The following is an 18,495-nucleotide window of genomic DNA, read 5'->3' as shown; positions in this document are numbered from 1 at the left end:
AGTAAAGTAGATGGAATTGGCCAACCTTTGATCAAGATCTAATGCAATATGGAACAAATTTTGGTCAATCTTGAATAAACTCACCGGTGATTGAAGGAGTAGATTACATAGTTTGTCAGTTCATTAACTAGCCATATTTCTTTTTTTGTTGCTTTGAATGCCTGAACGGAAACGAATTTATCCTTTTACAGATGCAGAAATTGTTCGTGACACTACCAGTCTAACGCCCAGGTAGTTGTACAGACCAGAACGAACATAGCAATGCGGTTGGTTCTCTACTCGGACAATTCGAAACTGCAATAACTGGTAGATGTAAGTTATACGTTTGCATAACTTGCTTGTTCAAAGATATTACTCCATGTCAAAAGAGAAACAAGAACACTTTTTCTTCAGCCTAGCAAAGGAGGAAACAAAAAGTGAAAGCAACAACCATGAGAGCAACCGGTAGTCCCCGCATCATCTTTCTTGTGTTCTACACACTTCGTCAGCAGGCAAGCATCAAAAGCAACATCAACCTTTTCTTCGATAAAAACCCCTTGCCCCCCACAACGTCTACGATACGTTCAACGGCCATCAAGAATGGACCAAGATATATCTCATTGTTTGCTTTCATTTTACTTGTTCGCACACGCGAATTTGCATAGTGTACATGCATGCACTAAGCTAGCTTCCATGTGGATTTAGGTAATCCCCCATCAATACACGACAAAAAGATGAAAGATCAAAGATTTGTCTTTCCCCATCTCAGTTCGTTCACAAAACAAACAAAAAGTCCTGCGTGAATTGTGACATTTTTTGTCGTTCCATTCGTATCGTGTGATCGTATTAACCCTTTGCGCTTCTTGCCGCTCTCCCTTATGCTTGGTAGGGAGTGAAGTGGTGGAAGCCGCTTTTTGAAGCCCGTTCGCTGACTGCAGTGAAGCCTAGATACTGAGCCTCCCTTCTCCTTATGTGTCTCCGTGTTACTGTCACCCTGTTTAGCTATTGTAGCTTGTTCCACCTGCGTTCAAGCCGTGCTTGCTTCTCCTCCTCCACTTTGTTTGTAACTCCCATGTTGACTACTTCCTCATAGAACTTTGGCTCCTCACATGCTTTGGCTGATTCCATAACAAAAAATTCGATCTGTAACCGATCTTGAGCGCAAGTCAAGAACAGTTGGGTACATACCATGCCGACCAACTTCCAGACCGAAATAAAATATGTGCTTACAACGTAACCGTTCTCACTTTGTTGGCCTTCGGTTTCTTGCCGCCCGGACAAGCCAGAGAAACAGACAACTGCCTCGCCAGTTTCCGGATGTTATCCGCCGAAGGTTTCTTCTCCTTCAGACAGGTATCCGAGCTGACCTCATGATCCTCAACCCAGGAATCGACTGTTGGCTCTCGCGATTTCTGCCTTATAAGCAACCGGACCCCGTTCTAGGAAGTCTGAATAGCGGTTGGTGCACTCCTCGACCAGGCACTATCCCTACCCCTGTAGCCACCACCTCGGCCCCTACTCTGCTGGTGCGACCCGTTAGGTCCGGTAGGAGGACCGGTGGGTCCTTGGTCATTGGGTGAAGAAGCGTCTCTACTACTGCCACGACCTCCAGGCATGCCGCGCTGATTGTGAGGTGCCGCGGGATGGCGACCGCCGCGTGATGTACCGCCGCCACGACGAGGGTTGCTGCGAGTCCTGCTGAAAGGAATAGTCACCGCGGTGACGAAGGGCGGGTGCCGGTCAGTCCCGGGGAATGCAATGCGAATGACGCTGCCAATTCCGTTCGAGCTGGTGTCGATGCGGATTGGCTCGGCGCTGGTCGTCAGGGGGAAGAACTTCCGATGGAGAGGCTTGGGTGGCGGTGCGGATGTAGGCGACCAGGCCATCTCCGGAAGCTCAGTAGGAATCCGGACAGTAGGTAAGGAACCCATCTCCTGCTCCTCAAAGCAGTCCTCATCCATGTCCTTCGTTGTAGGAGATGCTTCGGCGATCATAGCGGCGGTAAGCGACACCGTAACAGACGTCTCTGGGTGCTCATAGGCAGCGCGGCTCGTCGAGTCCACTCCCGCAGCTGGCTTCTGCTGTGTTTGAGAAGGCTTACGAGCTCCGAGCAGATTGTCGATCCGAGCTTGCCAGGGACTACCCGGGTTGGGTGCTGGTGAACGCTCCTCGCCCTTGTACGCAACCGTGTTAGCCCACGAGAAGGACGGACCTGGCGGCTTGGGAGCCTCTGGATGTTGTACCTTTGGTTCCTCTCTCGCCTGAGAGGGGGGTGGTAGGCGAACTTGGGGCCTGGGCGTAGGAATGCAGACGTGGGGGTGCTTGACATCGCCGTCGAATGCCGGATGACCCGTCGTCTCCGTATCGGGGGGAGGAGGCGAAGGGGAATGAGGGCGTTGGTATTCCGCAGCAGCGATGGTCTGCTGGCGACTAGGGAAGAACCTAGATGAGGTCCGTGGTGCTGCGCCGGCATTACCGAGCATAGATGTATTCGCGGCCGGGGGTTGTGTCTGCTGAGAAGGCTGAGAGGCAGCCCACGGGTTCTCCTTGCCAACCCGGACGGTTTGTCGGGGACCAGCCTCGATCCTCATGCCGTTCTCGTCAAGCTTGGTGGGACGCCAGACATCCTTGACCACAGGCTGGATGTCTTCAGCCGTGAGCCCCTTTTCAGCCCGGCGACGGTCCTGCTCAGCAAATCTGTCCTTGAGCATGTTCTCGAAGGCCTCGTCATTGAGACGCGCAGCACTGACCCATTGATTCGCCTTGGCCTGTCGTTCGCCTGTAGACAAAGTGCCGCTGGGTGCGTTGGAGTGATTAGGAGGGGCAATGGGTGGCAGCCGAGCGGGAGCACCGTCAGGGAACAGATTGGTCTTGGTGGCCATGGTGGTGGTGTTCCGGCTGGGAGGTGCAATTGGGCCGGGTCCGGGCTTGTTCGAAACCGGAGGAGGTGATGTGCCTAGGTCGGGGTTGAAGGTGCCGTTTCCTAGAGTGCGGTTGTTGGTAGGAGGACCCCAGACGTTCTTGGTTGATGTCTGCGAACCCCAAGTAGTAGCTGTGTACCGCCCTTGTTGTTGTTGTTGTTGTTGTTGTTGTTGTTGTTGTTGTTGTTGTTGCTTAGCACTGCTGCTAGACCAAAGAGGCTGGCGGCTTTCGAGGGGCTCAGAGTCCGGTAGGATTTGTAGAGGCACACCGTTTGGTGGCTGTTCAGCTTTTTCAGGTTGAGTGGTAGGCGGGGTTTTCACCTCGGTCTTCTCGACAGCCTTTTGTTCGTCAGTCGCCGCGCCTGTCTGGGCGGCACCTTCCGTTGTAGAAGCAGGTTGCTCCTTCGCTGCAGCCTTCTTGGCACTGTTGGATTTGGGGGCAGGACCCAGCGCCTGCAACTTGAGCCGGATACGCTCCTCGCGAGCTGCCTTTTCGCGCTCTTCTTCTTCCATGCGCCGTTTCCGAGCAGCCTCTACCTTCTCACGCATCAACCTCTTCTGCAGCTCAATCTCTTGATCCGTAACCAACGGCACTTGTTCCTGGACAGGCGGCGGCGGGCCAACTGGGGGCACCCCAACCATATCGGGACCGTGATGATGTGGTGCCGGTACTGCGTGACTCACGGCTGGGGAAACCCGCGGAGGCCAGCCCTGGTGGTGCGGGTGAAGGGGAGGGTGAGGGTGAGGGTGAGGGTGACGAGGCCCGTGCTGCATGCCAGAAGGCGAGAAGTTCCTCGGTGACCCAGGGCCGTCACTACCGGCCGTCATGGATTCGCGCCTGGCGTTGAGAATTTCGGGGGGTTGCAATGGCTGCTCAAAGCCCTTGGTACGGTTCAAGAAGCCGCTGCTAACGCCACTAACGTTGGACGAGCCGCGCCTACGGCCGTAGGGCACATGTTGGTCGCTAGTCCTATGTGTTTGGAAAGCGGCAGAGGGTTCGGCCGGGCCGTGGTGATCGTTGTGGGCAGGGCGTTGCAAGACAGAAGGCTGTCTGCCGTACTGCGGCTCTGGGCGTATTGATCCACGGCGGTCCTGAACGGGTTCGTAGCGTCCGGAATGTGAATTATATAGCTCTCTGTTTCCACCACCACCTGGCCCGTCTCTCCACGGTCCTCTGCTGAAATCATCCGCGGCGATTTCCTTCGGCCCCGCAGGAGGAAAACCAGCATATTGAGCCGGCCCATCTCTCGGGGGATACCTCGGTGCATGGTGATTCGGCGGCGGCGGTTCAACGACCATGGGAGAAACTTTCTCCACCTTTGGTATCGGTGCCCAGGGTGACTTGACGGGCGCTGGCGGGGGCGGAGGCTTTGCGACGAGGGTAGGCTTTTCGGGGGCACCCTTGAGAATAAGACCCTTTCCAGACCCTAGAACTCCAGGCTTAATGATAGACGCGTGGCCTGGGGCAGGTGATTTCGGTTTCTCCGCAGCCACACTTTCCTTGATGGCTTCGACAGGTTTTGGAACGGGTTCCGGTTCCGGCGCTGGCGCTGGCGCTGGCGTGGGGGGTGCCGGGGGTTGCTCTTCGGTATGTGGGATAGCAATCTTAGTGCCATCCTTCCATGTGATCGTTTCCGGTGCCCAATCTTCGTCGTCGTCGTCAATGTCGGCCCAATTCGCCTGACCCTTGGTGTCTTCGGGTTGGAGACGGCTCGCCATGTGAATTCCATATTTCTTTAGCTCCTCGTCGGTATACTTTTTCGGCTCGGGAGGTGGGACAGCTGCCTGCTAGTTAGCCATCCACAAGTCCGTTTCGTCTGGCATGGATATATGCTCACGTCTGTTCTTGTTCCACACGGCATTTGGATCTGGCGCACTACCCGTTTTGCCATTAGCACCGGTGGCCGATTTGACCGACCCGCTTCCCGTCTTCGCAATGAGCCTGGGCCGCGGTGTCAGACTTCCAGGTGTAGAGCTGAGGGTCGTTGTCGCCGCAGGCTTCTCGGCGACTTTGGCCGGGGCGGCCGGCGTAGTGGCCTTTGTGGTGAGAAATTTTTGGTTGACATTGATGGCCTTGAAGGCAATGGGCTTCTTAACGGTTGACGAACTGCGGGGCTTGTCGTCCTTGCTCTTGGTGGCTTCATTGTCGGATCCTCCGCTAACACTGACTTCGGCCGAGGTTACCACTTCATTCGCGATGTCGGAGATGTGCTTATTCTCGATCTCTTCCGTAGCAGCAGGGGTGGCACTTTCGCCTGTTAGTTGCGACTGGTCGAGTGGAGCATTCTGCGCGTCCGGAGCATCGATCTTGATCGTCTGGTGAGAGGGTGAGCGGGTCAGTGAAGTGAAGCAGTTGTTGAGAGGCGGGGCTTCGGAGAGCGTTGGGCCAAGGTACTCACAGGCTCGGCCTCGGAAGTTACGTGTGTTGCATCATCAGATCGGTCCTTTGCTACCTCAGCGGCCATCATACGCTGTGAGATTTCGGGTAATAGTCGGTACGACGAGGGGGGAGGACTGGAATCGCAAGGGCTCGCGTAATGCGCCGGGGTATCTCGAGATTAAAGAAAGACGTCGTTTGTCGTGTGGGGTAAGTCGGTGGTAGACTGTTTGGGGTGAAGATTCCGTCAGTATTGCTGCTGAATATGTACTGGATGTTGCCGTGGGACAAAAGAGCGCGCGCCGAATATGCGATGCGACTTTTTGCGCAACAAGAGGCCTGACCAGACAGAGCTGAGACGGAGGTGAAAGAAGGGTGCGGGGGGAAGCGAAGGACGGAGGGGAGGGGGGAGGGAGAGAACAGGCAGGCGAGGTTAAGGTGAGGTGAAGTGCAAGAAGGGGCCAGCAAGTTGTAGGCAGGTGTAGGTACGTACCCCTCCTTGATGTCGCTTTGGGGACAGAACTGAATGAAAGCAGGCAGCTGAGTGTCGAGTCTCTAGACTTGGTACTACTGTACAATGTAATGTTGAGCCTCTGAGTTGCCGTGTCGTTGGAGAGGGAACGAAAGGGAAAATGTAGGTAGGTAAGGAGGTGAGGAAGGAAACGCCAACGGAGACGTTGAGGTTGTGTGGTGGCTCGTTGTGAGGGTGAGGTAGGTAGAGTTTCGGTAGGGAGGAGTAACGGGATGCCGTGGGGGGGACTTTTACTCCAGTGAAGGCGATGGAGGTGCAACAAGATGGAAAATGGAAGTGGATCACACCCACTGGCTGACCACGCACTCTGTCTGGTCCCCGTCACTGGGCCACTGGGTAGGTCACTGGGCTGAGACGACTCAGCAGAGGGACTACTGGTGGGTAGGTAGCCGGCAGCGAGGCAGCGATCATCAGCAGTCGGGTTTCAGGTCCCCTCCTCCTGCTGAGTCGTCCTTCTTTTTTTTTTTTTTTTTTTTTTTTTTTTCTCATGTGGCAGGGGACTCGACCAAACAGCACTGACTGCCGTGGCTCTAACGAGAATGAAACAAGCAACTGTTGAGATGAAGTGTCTCTGACTCTACCTCGTTAAACAAACAAACAAAAAAAGAGAAAACTACCTCTAGGTACTTACTCACCTTGGACTTGGGAGGAGATTGATTATTCACAGTCTCGCCGTTTGCTTGGGTTCAGTTCACAAAGCCAGTGACTGGACGAACGAGGGGTGGACTGCGGTTGTCTGTCACAGTGGAAAGTTGAGTGGGTGTGAGGTGCCGTCGAAAGATCACTGCAGAGACGGGGAACTCACTGCCTGTTGTTCAGGTGGCACCCATGCTTCCTTTTTGTTTCCGGCCTAGCGCAGACCCGGCCGGCCACCACCCCCCCCCGCGACCCGCACGCACCAAAAGGGAGCTTGGACCTCCCGCTTTCTCCAGACTGAGGACCACAACACGGCACGGACATTATCAAATGGCAAGGCTACAAAGCAAGAAACCAGGGGTTCTCTTCACATCAACAACAGCCACACCCCTCGACTACAAGTAACGTCCATGCGTCATGCAAAGCTCGTGAGCATGACATATCCGTGAGATATCAGGTTGCCATTGCCATGTCGGTGCGGTGGAGTCAATCTACATGGCTCATGATAATTGTTGAATCCAGTCTTTGGGGTTCTCGCAACCCCTCCTCGAGCTTGTTCAGTTATAAACTACTGGACCGAAACTGACAAACTCAGGACTTCGCAGACTCCCCGGGTATCTTTCATCTGGAAATGCCATGGCATGATCTAGGATGCTGTCTTAGTCTGATTAATTCAAGCCGGCGCCAGCTTCCACGTGGATGATTTTCCGGCTGACTCCCCATACTTCTATCTCCTCATGTCTTCACGTTGGTGGATTCAACTGACGTTGGTGAATTCAACCCCACACCGCTGAATATAATTCGTTTCACATTAAGCCACATTTGGTACCACGTTAAATCATCATCCGCCGTCGGGAGGAACCTTGGGAACCACGGCATTCCATCTATTAGATAGCACTTATGTACACGGCTGATTTCTTTGATTGTTCATCGCCAAGTAGGGAAAAGGGATATCTCATGAACTATGTTCCGCCCGCTTAGTGAGCGTGGTTCTTGTGGTGGCCTTTTTGTCACATGTCAGCATCTGTCCCCTTTTCTCTTCTGATCCATCTTCACAGAGGGCAATGTTGAACTTACGGAGGTGGAAGTAGTAGTTCTGAGCATAACCGACGATCAGAAGACCGACAATGGCGTGAACGATGGCTGTTTTCCTCTGTCAGCATCTTTCCCACTCTCTTTCTCTCTTCCTTCCTGACCCGTCCCCTTCCTCCTTTGGGACCTTTGCCAGGCTTTTTCTCGGACCGGGACAGCATGTAGATGATGGTAGACGTACGCTTAGCCGAAGGGTTCTTGCCAAAGTGCTTGGCCTGGTACTTGCCCCAGAAGCCCTGGGGCTTGATCTCGGGAGCGGGGCCGCGGGGAAGCTTCTCGTAGAACGAGACGACGCGCTTCATGACGACAGCATCGGGGGCAGCGCCAATGGCCTGGATTTGGGGGGTTGTCGAGTTAGCCACTGGACCTCCTCGTTCTGTAAATCGCCGCCAATCGCATCATCCTGCTCCTTCACATTCCCTCCCTTGCTGTCGATCCGGTCTTCCTGCTCGTGTTGCTTTGATTCTAGTCCTCTCCATTTCGTTGTTGTCGTGTCCGTATGATCCGAGCCGGGATTTTGGCTGTGTCCGCATTGTTGTCGCACTTCCCCATCATGTCTCGTCCATTGCCGGATTTCCCAATCTTCCTTGCTCTTTCTCTCTCCCCCATCACTGCCCATCGCAGCAGTTGTCGCATTCGGCGCTGCCCAATCCATCTCGTCTATCGTCTCTTGTCTCGTCGGAATCGCAGGTTCATCAAAATCGAACGTACCTTGGGAGAGGCGACCTAGCACACACACAGCTTCTGTCAGCAACCAACCTCCCCACTTTTCACCCAGCTCCTACAAACAACACAACTCACCTTGGGGGGGATAAGGGTAGAGAGCGCACGGCGGGTGACGAAGCTCATTTTGGCGGTCGGGGGGTGGTTCAGCACTTGCACAGGTGTTGTTCCGGGTTTGGCGATGTTGTCACGGATTTGAGCTGTTAAAACGCAAGGACCTTCTCTTTTGGCGAACTTGAACCGGGCTGCCGTCTCTGCTGGGTGCGTGCACGGGCCCTCAGCGTCTGCCACTGGCACTGTCTGGGAAACACAGAGGGGACTGCAGTGAGTCTCTTCGGCAGGAAAGGTTCTTGCGCGGTTGTTTCCGGCTAGCCAATTGGAGGGGAGATGGTGGGGGTTGGGCTTGGCATTGACGGACAGCTTCGACTTCTGAGAGAGCCTCAGCAACACTCCAGCGTCAACCCGCGACGACACAGCAACAGCAGTAAAGCCAAGGTGGTCAGTGCTTAGGTCTCCCCGACTTCCCTACCTACCTCTCGGTTGCTTGACTGGGATATCGTCAGTTCCGAGTCCGTCACAATCAATCAATCAATTGCGGCTCCTCTTTTCGCGGTGGGAATTGGACGACAAGCTCCCTCCCCGAATCCACCGTGTACTCCTCTTCCGACTCCATCGATACCGACGCTCGGTATAGTTGATAAATCCCACGATATGTCTGCGCTACGAATCACCACCGCCTCGGCGGCGCGCATGTTGCGCACTTCGAATGCCGTGATGCCTTCTGTCATGGGTGCTGCTCAGCGTCGAGCACTCAGCGACTCTGCCGAACCCGCCCGCGTGCCCTCTGTCGAGTCCGCCCGCGTACCCGAGAAGCTTGCAAAGGAGGACTCGCCTCTGGCCACGCCCAAGCGGAACTCGCCCGATTACAATGTTCCCATTGACAAAGCCACTTCGTATGCGCTGCCCCGGTCTTCACCATAATGAATGACACCAAATACTACACCATATATCTTTTATCAAACAAGCATACAATGCAAGACCGAAAATGGAGGACCAACCCACCACCATGGCTGCATATTCTTCAGACGAAACCATAATGTAGCTTTGGGTCCATAAGCTGACAATATGGCTTGAAATGCAGCACCTGGACCCCAGTCCCCAAACACATCCAGAATGGTTCCGAGGAAGGCATCCTCCCAGCCGCCGTCGTCTCGGGCGCTCCCATGGAATTGCAAGCCCGCACTGTTCGGTATGCCATCTTTCCACTCCCCCTTAACCACAGTTCTCCTTCCGTACATATAACACAGGCTAACCAAGCACCAGCATCTTCCTCCCCTCCAAACCCGCCACCCAATCCTCCAACAGCCGCGTCCTCTGGCGCATGGACTGGGACGTGCTCGAAAAGGGCCACCGCTGGGAAAACGAGCTGATGGGCTGGCAATCGTCGGGCGACTTTGTGCAGGGCACGCACCTGACCTTCCGCACCAAGGAGGAGGCCATTCAGTTTGCCGAGAAGCAAGGGTACGAGTACTTTGTGCAGGAGCCGAACCAGCGCCACTTTACGCCCAAGGCGTACGCCAACAACTTTTTGTATAGCCCCAAGAAGTTGAAGATTGTCAGGACCAAGTAGATGTCCTGGCAGAGGAAGGGTTGGTTGGTGTTCTACGGAAAGGGAGGGGAACGTTGAGAGAGAGGGTACAGGAAAAGAGGGATCAACTGGACCTCTGTGAAGAATTGCTACAGGTACCGACCAACCAACAACAACAACAAAGAAGAAAGAGGGAAGAACGGAAACCTCTCTGAGACAGACAGTCTTCGATAAATATGGGAACCACGGAACCATAAGAGAGAAATGAAACCTAGAGCAAGCACTTCGTTTTTGCAACATGATATATTCTTTTCCTTCATACCTCTGTTGTGCTCTCTTTATGCGTGGGGATAAGTTTTGAAAATGATTTGGATCAAAAAGGGGCAAGTGAATGATTTTTTTTTGAAGGTCCAAGTGTAGGTCCAGGAACAGGATTGACTATGATTGCTCTCTGTGTTGGAGTGGAACAGACTTCTTCAAGAGACCAAAGTTAACATGATAGCTAAAGCAGATGTTGGTAGTACAGAGCGAAACCAGGTCATCAAGAGAGCACGGAGATCCAGAAGACACGAGCAGACTATTGGCGCGTGAAACTGCAGGATAAAAAAGGGGTGGTCAACACGCTGGAAGCATGAGACTCTAGAGTTGGAAGCGCTGTACTTTGTGTTCGTTAGGGATCTAGGTGTAGACAGTCTCTAGTCATGTGCCGTAAAGAGTACTCCGGACATCATCAGTTATGTAATAGCAACACATCAACACATCAGCTGGGACAGCAAGACACAGAATCACAACACCGGAATAACAACAAAAGTTGACCGTCAAAACATTATTGTATTGTGTCAATAGGCACCAAGTGCTACAACCCCCTCTTCGGATGATAATAATAGTGCGATGAACCAATCGCTGGCAATACTTTCTGCCTCAATAACAACCCAAGGCGTCGTGTTCTACCGCCTGTCCTAACGCCTTCAGCATGCTTCAACCCGTTGAACCTCCAATTATAAGAATAAAACTCCAGTCCTGTAAAGAAAAAAAAGCCCGAAAAGCAAAAAGCAAACCCCAAACCTAAAGGCACATCAAGGCTTAAGTCGTGACCATGGGGTCATGCCCATTATCATCCCCGTTGAGACCAAGCTCGATACGGTCAGGAAGGTTTCTCTTCTTGGACCGACACGATGCCTCGGCCCATGCACGCATGCGAACAAGTTGACGGATGGCAGCTTCACGCCGCTCCGTGTGTCGTTGCAGGACTACCTCGTTCACTTGAGCTGCCGTGTTACGGCGCAGGTCAGAGTGGAGGAGCGCGGCCAGGTCGGGTTGGAGCTTATCAGCCGGGAAGATGAGCAAGGCCATTGTTTTCTCGAGCTCCTTCAGGAACTGCTCGTTGGAGGCAGCACGGGGAGCAAGCTTCTCTTGGGCAAAGTTGATGGCTGCCGAGGGATCATATCCTCTGGCGTTGCGGATGAGCTCAATAAGCTGCAACCGAAGCAGGGAAAAGTGCAGGTGAGGATCACTGTCCAGAATCTAAGCAACTTTGTTAGTCAAGGTCCGACAGCAGTTGGATATGCGTGACAGAAAAGTTGATGTATGGTTGAGGAATCATAAAGAAGTGGTTGGTTCTCATCAAAGAGCCCGAAGGCTAGCCCAAAGGTCGACCCGAAAGCCAACCCAAAGGTTCACCGGAAGGCTTATGCGTGGTGCATGATTGAAACTCGTGTTCTAATCATCTCAAAGGAGGGAGTGTAAAGAGTAGAGGGGTGAACCTACACCAGGGTCGAGTTCATTCAGGTCAGAGATGGCCTTCTGGATGTCGCCAACATGGATGGCGTGCTGGATCTGCTGACGAGCATTGATGGTAGGGTCTTCCTGCCTGGGCTTCAAGTTTGCCTCTTTCTGGAACTTTTCGGCGGCCTTGGGATATCCCTCCATCATCAGGTAGTCGAGGATCAAAGCATTGATGTCACTGTCATGCTGTTAGCCATTGTCCAATGCCAAGCAATGTGTGTAATGGTGGCTTTGATGAAAAGGCAAAAGAATACAGCAATGTTCAGGGTTTTTCGAGATTAGATGCAGAGTTTCTCCTCATGGATATCAGAGAGATTCCCATTAAATGCGATCATCATGTTGCTGGGTGCAGTGCGGGGGAGGCGAGAGAAGGATGAAGCTTACCTCTTTGGCGACTTGACGTCGGCCACCCTCGTTTCAAAAGCATGTTTGGAGGGAGTTGCAGTCGAAGTTGAGGAAGTCTGGGATTGTACGCGGCGGTGAAGGTCCATTATTGGTGATGGCCGATGGCGTTCGATGGTGGTGATGGTAGGGCGAGATGCCAAAAGAGGCTCAAACCAGCCGGCCCGTGGGAGCAATGAAGCAGACGGGTATCGACGACGGAGAGTGGATGAGCCAGAACGCTGCTAATCAAACTGCCGCATCGGTTTTCTTTCACGTGTGCCAGCACACTGGTGAAGTCACCGAATGCCGCACGCGCGAGCGGTGGAGGGGGGGGTGGGTAGACCGAAACCGGAAGCCCGGCTGTGGTTAGAAGAGATAGAATCAAGAAAAGAAGAAACCTGGGATGACGCAGATTTTCGGCGTAGAAATAGTTTTTTCGCAGATGGGGGGTGGACGTGAAGAAATTGCGGATATCGACGTGGAGTTGGAGCCGAGTGGGAGCAGACGGCAGAATTGAACCAACGGAAAAGGCCAAGGTTTGTTCGGAAGCAAATGCGGCCCGTGCTCAATCGTGTTCGAGCTTCCCTTTCAAGTTCTGACCAGTTTGGCGGGGCAACACGCATTGTGCCCCGACCCACAGATGTAAACAGACCGTGTTCGATTGTGAGAATATACGAAATCGCTGCATCGAGCTGAGCTGAGCATCTACCTGCTTGCCCTAGCCTTTGAAGGAGGAGTTCGCGATGACACAGGCGGATTCGTTATCCAACATACACAGTCACTTACATTATCACGCCGTTGAGACAGCTTTGGTGAATGCCGGTGTCGGGACCAACGGGCTTGTGCCGGCACGGCAGAACGCCTACTTACCCCGCACACCTAAGCATTGGGGAAGGCGCCACTACACGATACAAGTAGCGAGACTAGTACGTAAGTAAACAAACAGAGCATCACGAGATGGAAGGAGCGCAAGGCTATGGAAAGGCCGACACAGCCACATAGGGAAGGAGGGCATCCACAAATGGAAAGCCCGTAAAGAGGTAGTTGACAGGCGGGTTGGCCACGAGAATTCGTGAATGCCGTGAATCCCGTCTCGCCAGGCTTTGAGAGCAGTCTGCTCCTCTCCAGACTTCACATACTACTTCTTCAGCTAGTCAATTGGTTACAGACCCTCTTTGCTTTCACCTGGAGCTTCATCTGGTCACTGCCCTTATTGTTATAGGAAGTTAGTGGGCACGAGAGTCCAAGTACTTCTGTAGCCTTCGCTGCCACACATGACGGGACCAAAATCCGCGGAGACAGCGCAGCTCTGCGAAGCATGCAGCCGAATTGACTTTGTTTCCATCTTTACAAGTCACCGTCTTCCCGTTGACCCAGCCCAGACTCCAACATGCAACTGTTTTGCAGCACTCAATGCCCGGGGGAGGCATGGCTGGCCTACCTCCGGCGACCCAACAGCGACGACAACAACGTGTGCCTTTTGCGCTTTCTACCTCGAGTGTCAGATCCGCTCAGAAGATATTAGGGAGCTGAGAGGCGAGGATCGAATGGGCGTCTGTCTAAAGTGGTTTCACTCCTTGCAAGGCTTTCGACTGCGACATGTCGATGAAGGGAAGAAAGACTCACCTTCAAGAGATTATGTGCACGATGTTGTGGCATTGCAAATCGTCGGGGTCCGGTGGCCTGCGCGGTTCGATACTCAGAGCAATGGACATGCGATTTTGCGTCTTGTCGACCATGACCACTCGTCTTCTTCGATGACGACAATGCTGACAAGAGCTAAAGAAACGGGTGGTGGGCTACTGGCTAGAAAAATCATTCCCGACAAGGTTAACTACCGCCTCATTAGAGAGTGGCTGCAACTTTGCCGGTCCAGACATGTATGGTGTGACTCCCGCGAGGCCAATGAGGGTGGTGTAGTAGGAACAGGCCAAATCCCTGGGTTCCAAATCATTGACTGCACCACGGGAAACATTGTGTCCTTTGCCTCCCTTACCGGTAGTACCTCCAGTGGAGAGCAGTCACAGACACCACCAAAATACGTCACGCTCAGTTATGTCTGGGGCCAAGGTCCCTTTGAAGGGCCAGTCAAGATCAAGCACCCTTCTGGCTCTCAACAACAACTGTCCCTGCCAGCCTCCCTACCGCTAACCATCAGTGACACGATCCACGTCGTCCAACGCCTCGGGTACAGATACCTCTGGATCGACAGGTATTGCATCCCTCAGGACGACCTGCCAGCCAAGCAGATCCAGATCGAGAACATGGGCCGCATCTACTCCCGCTCCGTGTTGACCATCATTGCCGCAGCTGGCGAGGGACCCGACTATGGGCTGCCGGGGGTTAGCGAGCGTCGGAGGGCCGAACAGTTTACTGTTCAAGTTGGTGCTGCTGCAGAAGGGAAAGGGATTTCCCTGGCGTTATACGAAAGGCCGAAAGCCGCCATCATGAACTCAAAGTGGCATACCCGCGGCTGGACGTACCAGGAGGGACTCCTGTCCAGGCGGAGGCTGGTGTTTACGGACCAGATGGCGTACTTTCAGTGTTATGAGATGCATGGGGACGAGGTCTTGTCGTTGCCGATTCCTGATGGCCTCAGCGGTGGGCATGTCTCTGATGTCAAGGACAAGGACAAGTATGACGAGATCCGCTGCCTCTCCCTGAATGACGAAGAGTCAAACTTTGGTTTCATCTTCCCCCGTCGAATAACGGATTGGTCCAATCCTGACACCGTCTGGGATCGAATTAAGGATTTTTGCCAGAGACAGCTTTCGTTTGATGCCGACACGCTCGATGCTGTTGCTGGTATCTTTGGGATGTACACAGCGGAAAAGTCGAACATGCACAAAGGGGACGGGATCTCCTTCTTCTACGGCATCCCCATTGCTCCTTTCCAGCCAGAGTTGAATGAACCAAACAAGCAAAGGCTGTGGACTTGTGAGTTGCGGACTTTTTGGGAAACATATGAGAACGTGGCCCCGGGAAGCATAGACCCGAACCCAAAACTGCCCCTGAAAATGGAGGTGGATGTAACGACTAGTCTCACCTACAAACTAGTTGAAAGCCTCCTCTGGACCAATTCCTGGCACCACTTCCGCAAATCCGACAGCGATCCTTCACAGCTACTGCAACAGCGGTCACAGTTCCGGAGGCCGGTATTTCCCAGCTGGACGTGGGCGGGCTGGAAGACGTGCATAGTCGAGCGCGACAGATTGTTTTCCAAAATGTTCGATAGTCGCACCAAGATTCATGTAGAGTACGAGGTTGAAGCTGGCCCAAGTCTCGCACACGCACCGAACGCAACGAAATGGAGGCAACTAGACTGGGAGCAAGACAACAAAGAGATCCTAGAGCTGGCACGAAATGCCGCTTATAAAATCCCGGCACGTTTGGTTATCAGGGGAACCGTGCTGGATATGAGGCTCAAGTGGCGCGATGGCGAGGAGAACAACGACGCTTGGTGGAGGAAGTTTGGGGAGTGGACGGTTACGTGGCCGCAGTTTATGGAAGGGAAGGGAATTGGCTTTCCGAGGGGATTGTTGGAGGATGCGGAACATGGAGGCCGTATTGGCAAGGGAGAAGAGGTACAGGCTCTCGCTCTAATATTAGCAGGACGGGCCTATTCGGGGGAGCCGAACGGATCTCTGTCGGCATTGTTGTTGAGACCCGTCACAAGGATGTTGAGTGGACGACCGGAAACGATGTATGAACGCGTACACAAGATGGATTTGCATGTGAAAAGGGAGGAGTATAAAGCTGAGTGGACACCGCTGGCTGGGTTGCTAAGGGAGATGGAGGTGAGATTGTGCTGACCATTCTACAACTAACCGACGCCGTGGCGGGGTACCGGATATCAACCAGCGAGTTCATGGCTGTATCATCCGAGTTGATGGACTCCTCCAGCCACTGTTGGAAATGTTGAAGCGGTTCAAAATCTCCAGGCCAACTCCCAAGGCTAAGCAGCTTCGGCGTACGAAACATGCCCGCGGCCAGGATGACCTCTCGTCTTACCGTCAGGACATTTATATGCAGCTGCATCTCGTCGCATCGTCCTGCTGCTGCTCTGAATAGGGCATCGCATTTCCTTCCCAATGTCTGAAATTTAACGGAAAAAACACGAGATGCTGTGTGTGGTTGCGGGCTCCTCCCGTGAGTGGGATGGTGTAAGTCGGATTTTGCAACCTTATCTCCGGCAGCAAGCCTGTGATCTCTTCTTTTGCACTCATCTCACTGAGCTCTCTTCCCCGTCATTTGTTTGGACTTCCGTACTCCTAAAGATCTATATTGCCCATACATGAAAATCTCCTTACGTTCTAGGACGTATCACTCTGCATCTGCTTGACCTCATCAAGTTGAACCTCTCAAGCATCCCTACATAATTTTCCCACCTACCTTTACCTAGGAAACGTTTAGCCATGCCTCGTTCCGGAAAGATAATTGTCTTGATCACCGGTATGGGAGACCATTTGGCTACCTCGAGTGAATAACGAGACTAACCACCAGGACAGGCGCAAACCAAGGCATCGGCTATGAGACAGCCAAGAATCTGGTCCACTCCTCAGCCGACTACCATGTCATTCTCGGCAGCCGCGACATCAGCAAAGGTAAGGCGGCAGTTCAGGCGCTACTACAAGCTGAAGTCGGCACCGGCGTAAAGGCAACGAAGGGTACCGCCTACTCGGTACCTCTAGACGTGGCGGACGAAGCGTCCATCGCAGCCGCAGTCGAGCATGTGGCAGCCGACTTCGGCAGGCTCGACGTATTGGTGAACAACGCAGGCATCATCTCGACAACCAGCCCGCCCACGGCCCAGACGCTCCGGCGGGTCCTCGAGACCAACGTGGTCGGCGCACTGGCTGTGACTGAGGCGTTTCTCGACTTGCTGCGCATGGCTTCGGAACACAGGCCGCCGCGTTTGGTGTTTGTCAGTTCGAGCATGGGATCCATCACCCACGCGGCGGACGCGACGTCTCCGTACTACCACCCGCACGGCACCGAGTATCGCACCAGTAAGGCGGCGTTGAATATGCTTATGACTATGGTCAGTCTTCCTCCATTCCTAGGCAACTAAGGTTCCAGTGACGGGTGATTAACTTTTCCCTATCGTCTCGCGTAGTACTCTGCTAGACTCAAGCCGGAAGGAATCCTCGTCATTGGTGCGGATCCCGGGCTCTGCGCTACCAACTTTACGGGTGATGCTGCGTCGCTGAGGAATAGAGGGGCGGCGGAACCGGCTGATGGGGGAAACCGAGTGGCAGCGGTCGTAAAGGGTGAGAAGGACGCTGATGCTGGAAAGGTCGTTGGTGTGTACGGGGTTAGTCCGTGGTAGAATCGGTCTATAAGCATCGGCCAGCTCAGCTCCGTCGTGGGACTGCACGGTAAGGACAACCTGCATCGGATCGGGTTGGATTCACTGATGGCCATCGGCGTTGCGTTGCTGGTTGAAGCTCCGTAGGGCAGCTAGAATAATAGATTGATGCCAGCTTATAGGTAGTGAAATGGAGATAAATCATCACATACGACCATACCCACTGGAAAACTCGGGATCCCGTCCGCTCTCCCATAGATAAGCCAGTGAGGGCCAGACTAGTAGTTGGGTCGGTGACGACCAGCGAATCCCTGGTGTTGTATGTTCTTTTGCTTTTTTCCATTTTCTCCTCTTCTGCTCCGTATGTCTTTTGGTTATGTACTTTGTGATTTGTTGCCAGTCCGTTCTGCTCCTCTCTCTTTTGCCGTAGACATGTTTGTATTGTCGTGTCGAGTGAGAATATGTCCTAACCCTAACCCCAAAGTGGTGCGCACTTGCACGTGTCGCAACGAGGCCTTCCCATGTGGCGCATATTGACGAATCACTGTCGCCTCCTTGAGATTGGATGGATGTCAAGCCACAGCAAGGTTGCATGCGGCACGAGGGTGATTGGTTGATAAGCAGCAGGTGGACAAGAGGGGACAGCCTTGTCTTGGGGTGACATCGGGCGGCATGTCCAGCTTCTTTGACATCGTGGGGTCCTTGGTCCAGTGCCAGTGGGTTGGGAGGGGTCACGGTGGATGGCAGCAGTCCAGAACGTTGGGTCACAAAAACATTTGCATTTTTTTAGGATGCCCTTGGGTGGTGTGTGTCGTGTGAGGGTTTTTGGAGTGTGAACGAACTGAAAAGCAGCCGCCAAGTGGTGTCGCGTGTTTCGTCCGGACTCGACTCGTGGATCGTGCACCTGCATTTTGTTCTCAAAAAAAGGTCTAGAAGCACACCCCCTTCATCATCTTCATCATCAACAACAACCTACCAGTCCAAGGTTTACTTTTCCCTCCAGTCGTCATCCTGCTCTTTTTCCCTTTTGGATAAGACCTGCAGTGACCGCATTTTCTCATCCAGGAACCCGCCTCCTTTTCCGCCTTGCATCAGTCCGTCGGATCTCTTCGAACCGGCGACCCAAGTGGAACTCTTTCCTTTCAAAGGACCCTGAACTCCCAAGAGAAA

General features: G+C 53.4%; 5 protein-coding genes across 5 annotated transcripts; 2 read left to right on the top strand and 3 right to left on the bottom strand.

Annotated features, from left to right (window-relative positions):
- Positions 1-1,301: 1,301 nt before the first annotated feature.
- On the bottom strand, positions 1,302-5,365 carry NEUTE1DRAFT_80543 (uncharacterized protein; the record flags this gene model as incomplete). The annotated part of the gene is made up of 3 exons (XM_009851855.1): positions 1,302-4,681; positions 4,739-5,216; positions 5,300-5,365. The coding sequence occupies 3 exons, from the start codon at positions 5,363-5,365 to the stop codon at positions 1,419-1,421; spliced, it is 3,807 nt and encodes a 1,268-aa protein (XP_009850157.1).
- Positions 5,366-7,090: 1,725 nt separating this feature from the next.
- NEUTE1DRAFT_116720 (uncharacterized protein) lies at positions 7,091-8,536 on the bottom strand (the record flags this gene model as incomplete). Its single annotated transcript, XM_009851854.1, has 5 exons — positions 7,091-7,448; positions 7,523-7,588; positions 7,719-7,869; positions 8,249-8,263; positions 8,339-8,536. 5 exons carry the CDS (start codon positions 8,384-8,386, stop codon positions 7,423-7,425), a joined length of 306 nt encoding a protein of 101 aa, XP_009850156.1.
- Positions 8,537-8,741: 205 nt separating this feature from the next.
- NEUTE1DRAFT_80538 (NADH-ubiquinone oxidoreductase 21 kDa subunit, mitochondrial) lies at positions 8,742-10,169 on the top strand (the record flags this gene model as incomplete). Its single annotated transcript, XM_009851853.1, has 3 exons — positions 8,742-9,213; positions 9,402-9,509; positions 9,584-10,169. 3 exons carry the CDS (start codon positions 8,972-8,974, stop codon positions 9,888-9,890), a joined length of 657 nt encoding a protein of 218 aa, XP_009850155.1.
- Positions 10,170-10,870: 701 nt separating this feature from the next.
- On the bottom strand, positions 10,871-12,315 carry NEUTE1DRAFT_80536 (uncharacterized protein; the record flags this gene model as incomplete). Its single annotated transcript, XM_009851852.1, has 3 exons — positions 10,871-11,372; positions 11,616-11,811; positions 12,018-12,315. 3 exons carry the CDS (start codon positions 12,122-12,124, stop codon positions 10,932-10,934), a joined length of 744 nt encoding a protein of 247 aa, XP_009850154.1.
- Positions 12,316-13,783: 1,468 nt separating this feature from the next.
- On the top strand, positions 13,784-17,512 carry NEUTE1DRAFT_80533 (uncharacterized protein; the record flags this gene model as incomplete). Its single annotated transcript, XM_009851851.1, has 3 exons — positions 13,784-15,822; positions 16,509-16,941; positions 17,134-17,512. The coding sequence occupies 3 exons, from the start codon at positions 13,784-13,786 to the stop codon at positions 17,344-17,346; spliced, it is 2,685 nt and encodes an 894-aa protein (XP_009850153.1).
- Positions 17,513-18,495: the final 983 nt, after the last annotated feature.

This window comes from Neurospora tetrasperma, assembly GCF_000213175.1.
Source record: "Neurospora tetrasperma FGSC 2508 unplaced genomic scaffold NEUTE1scaffold_2, whole genome shotgun sequence".
NCBI lineage: Eukaryota > Fungi > Ascomycota > Sordariomycetes > Sordariales > Sordariaceae > Neurospora > Neurospora tetrasperma.
Note: the sequence above shows the minus strand (reverse complement) of the source record. Positions and strands in the feature narration are given on the sequence as shown.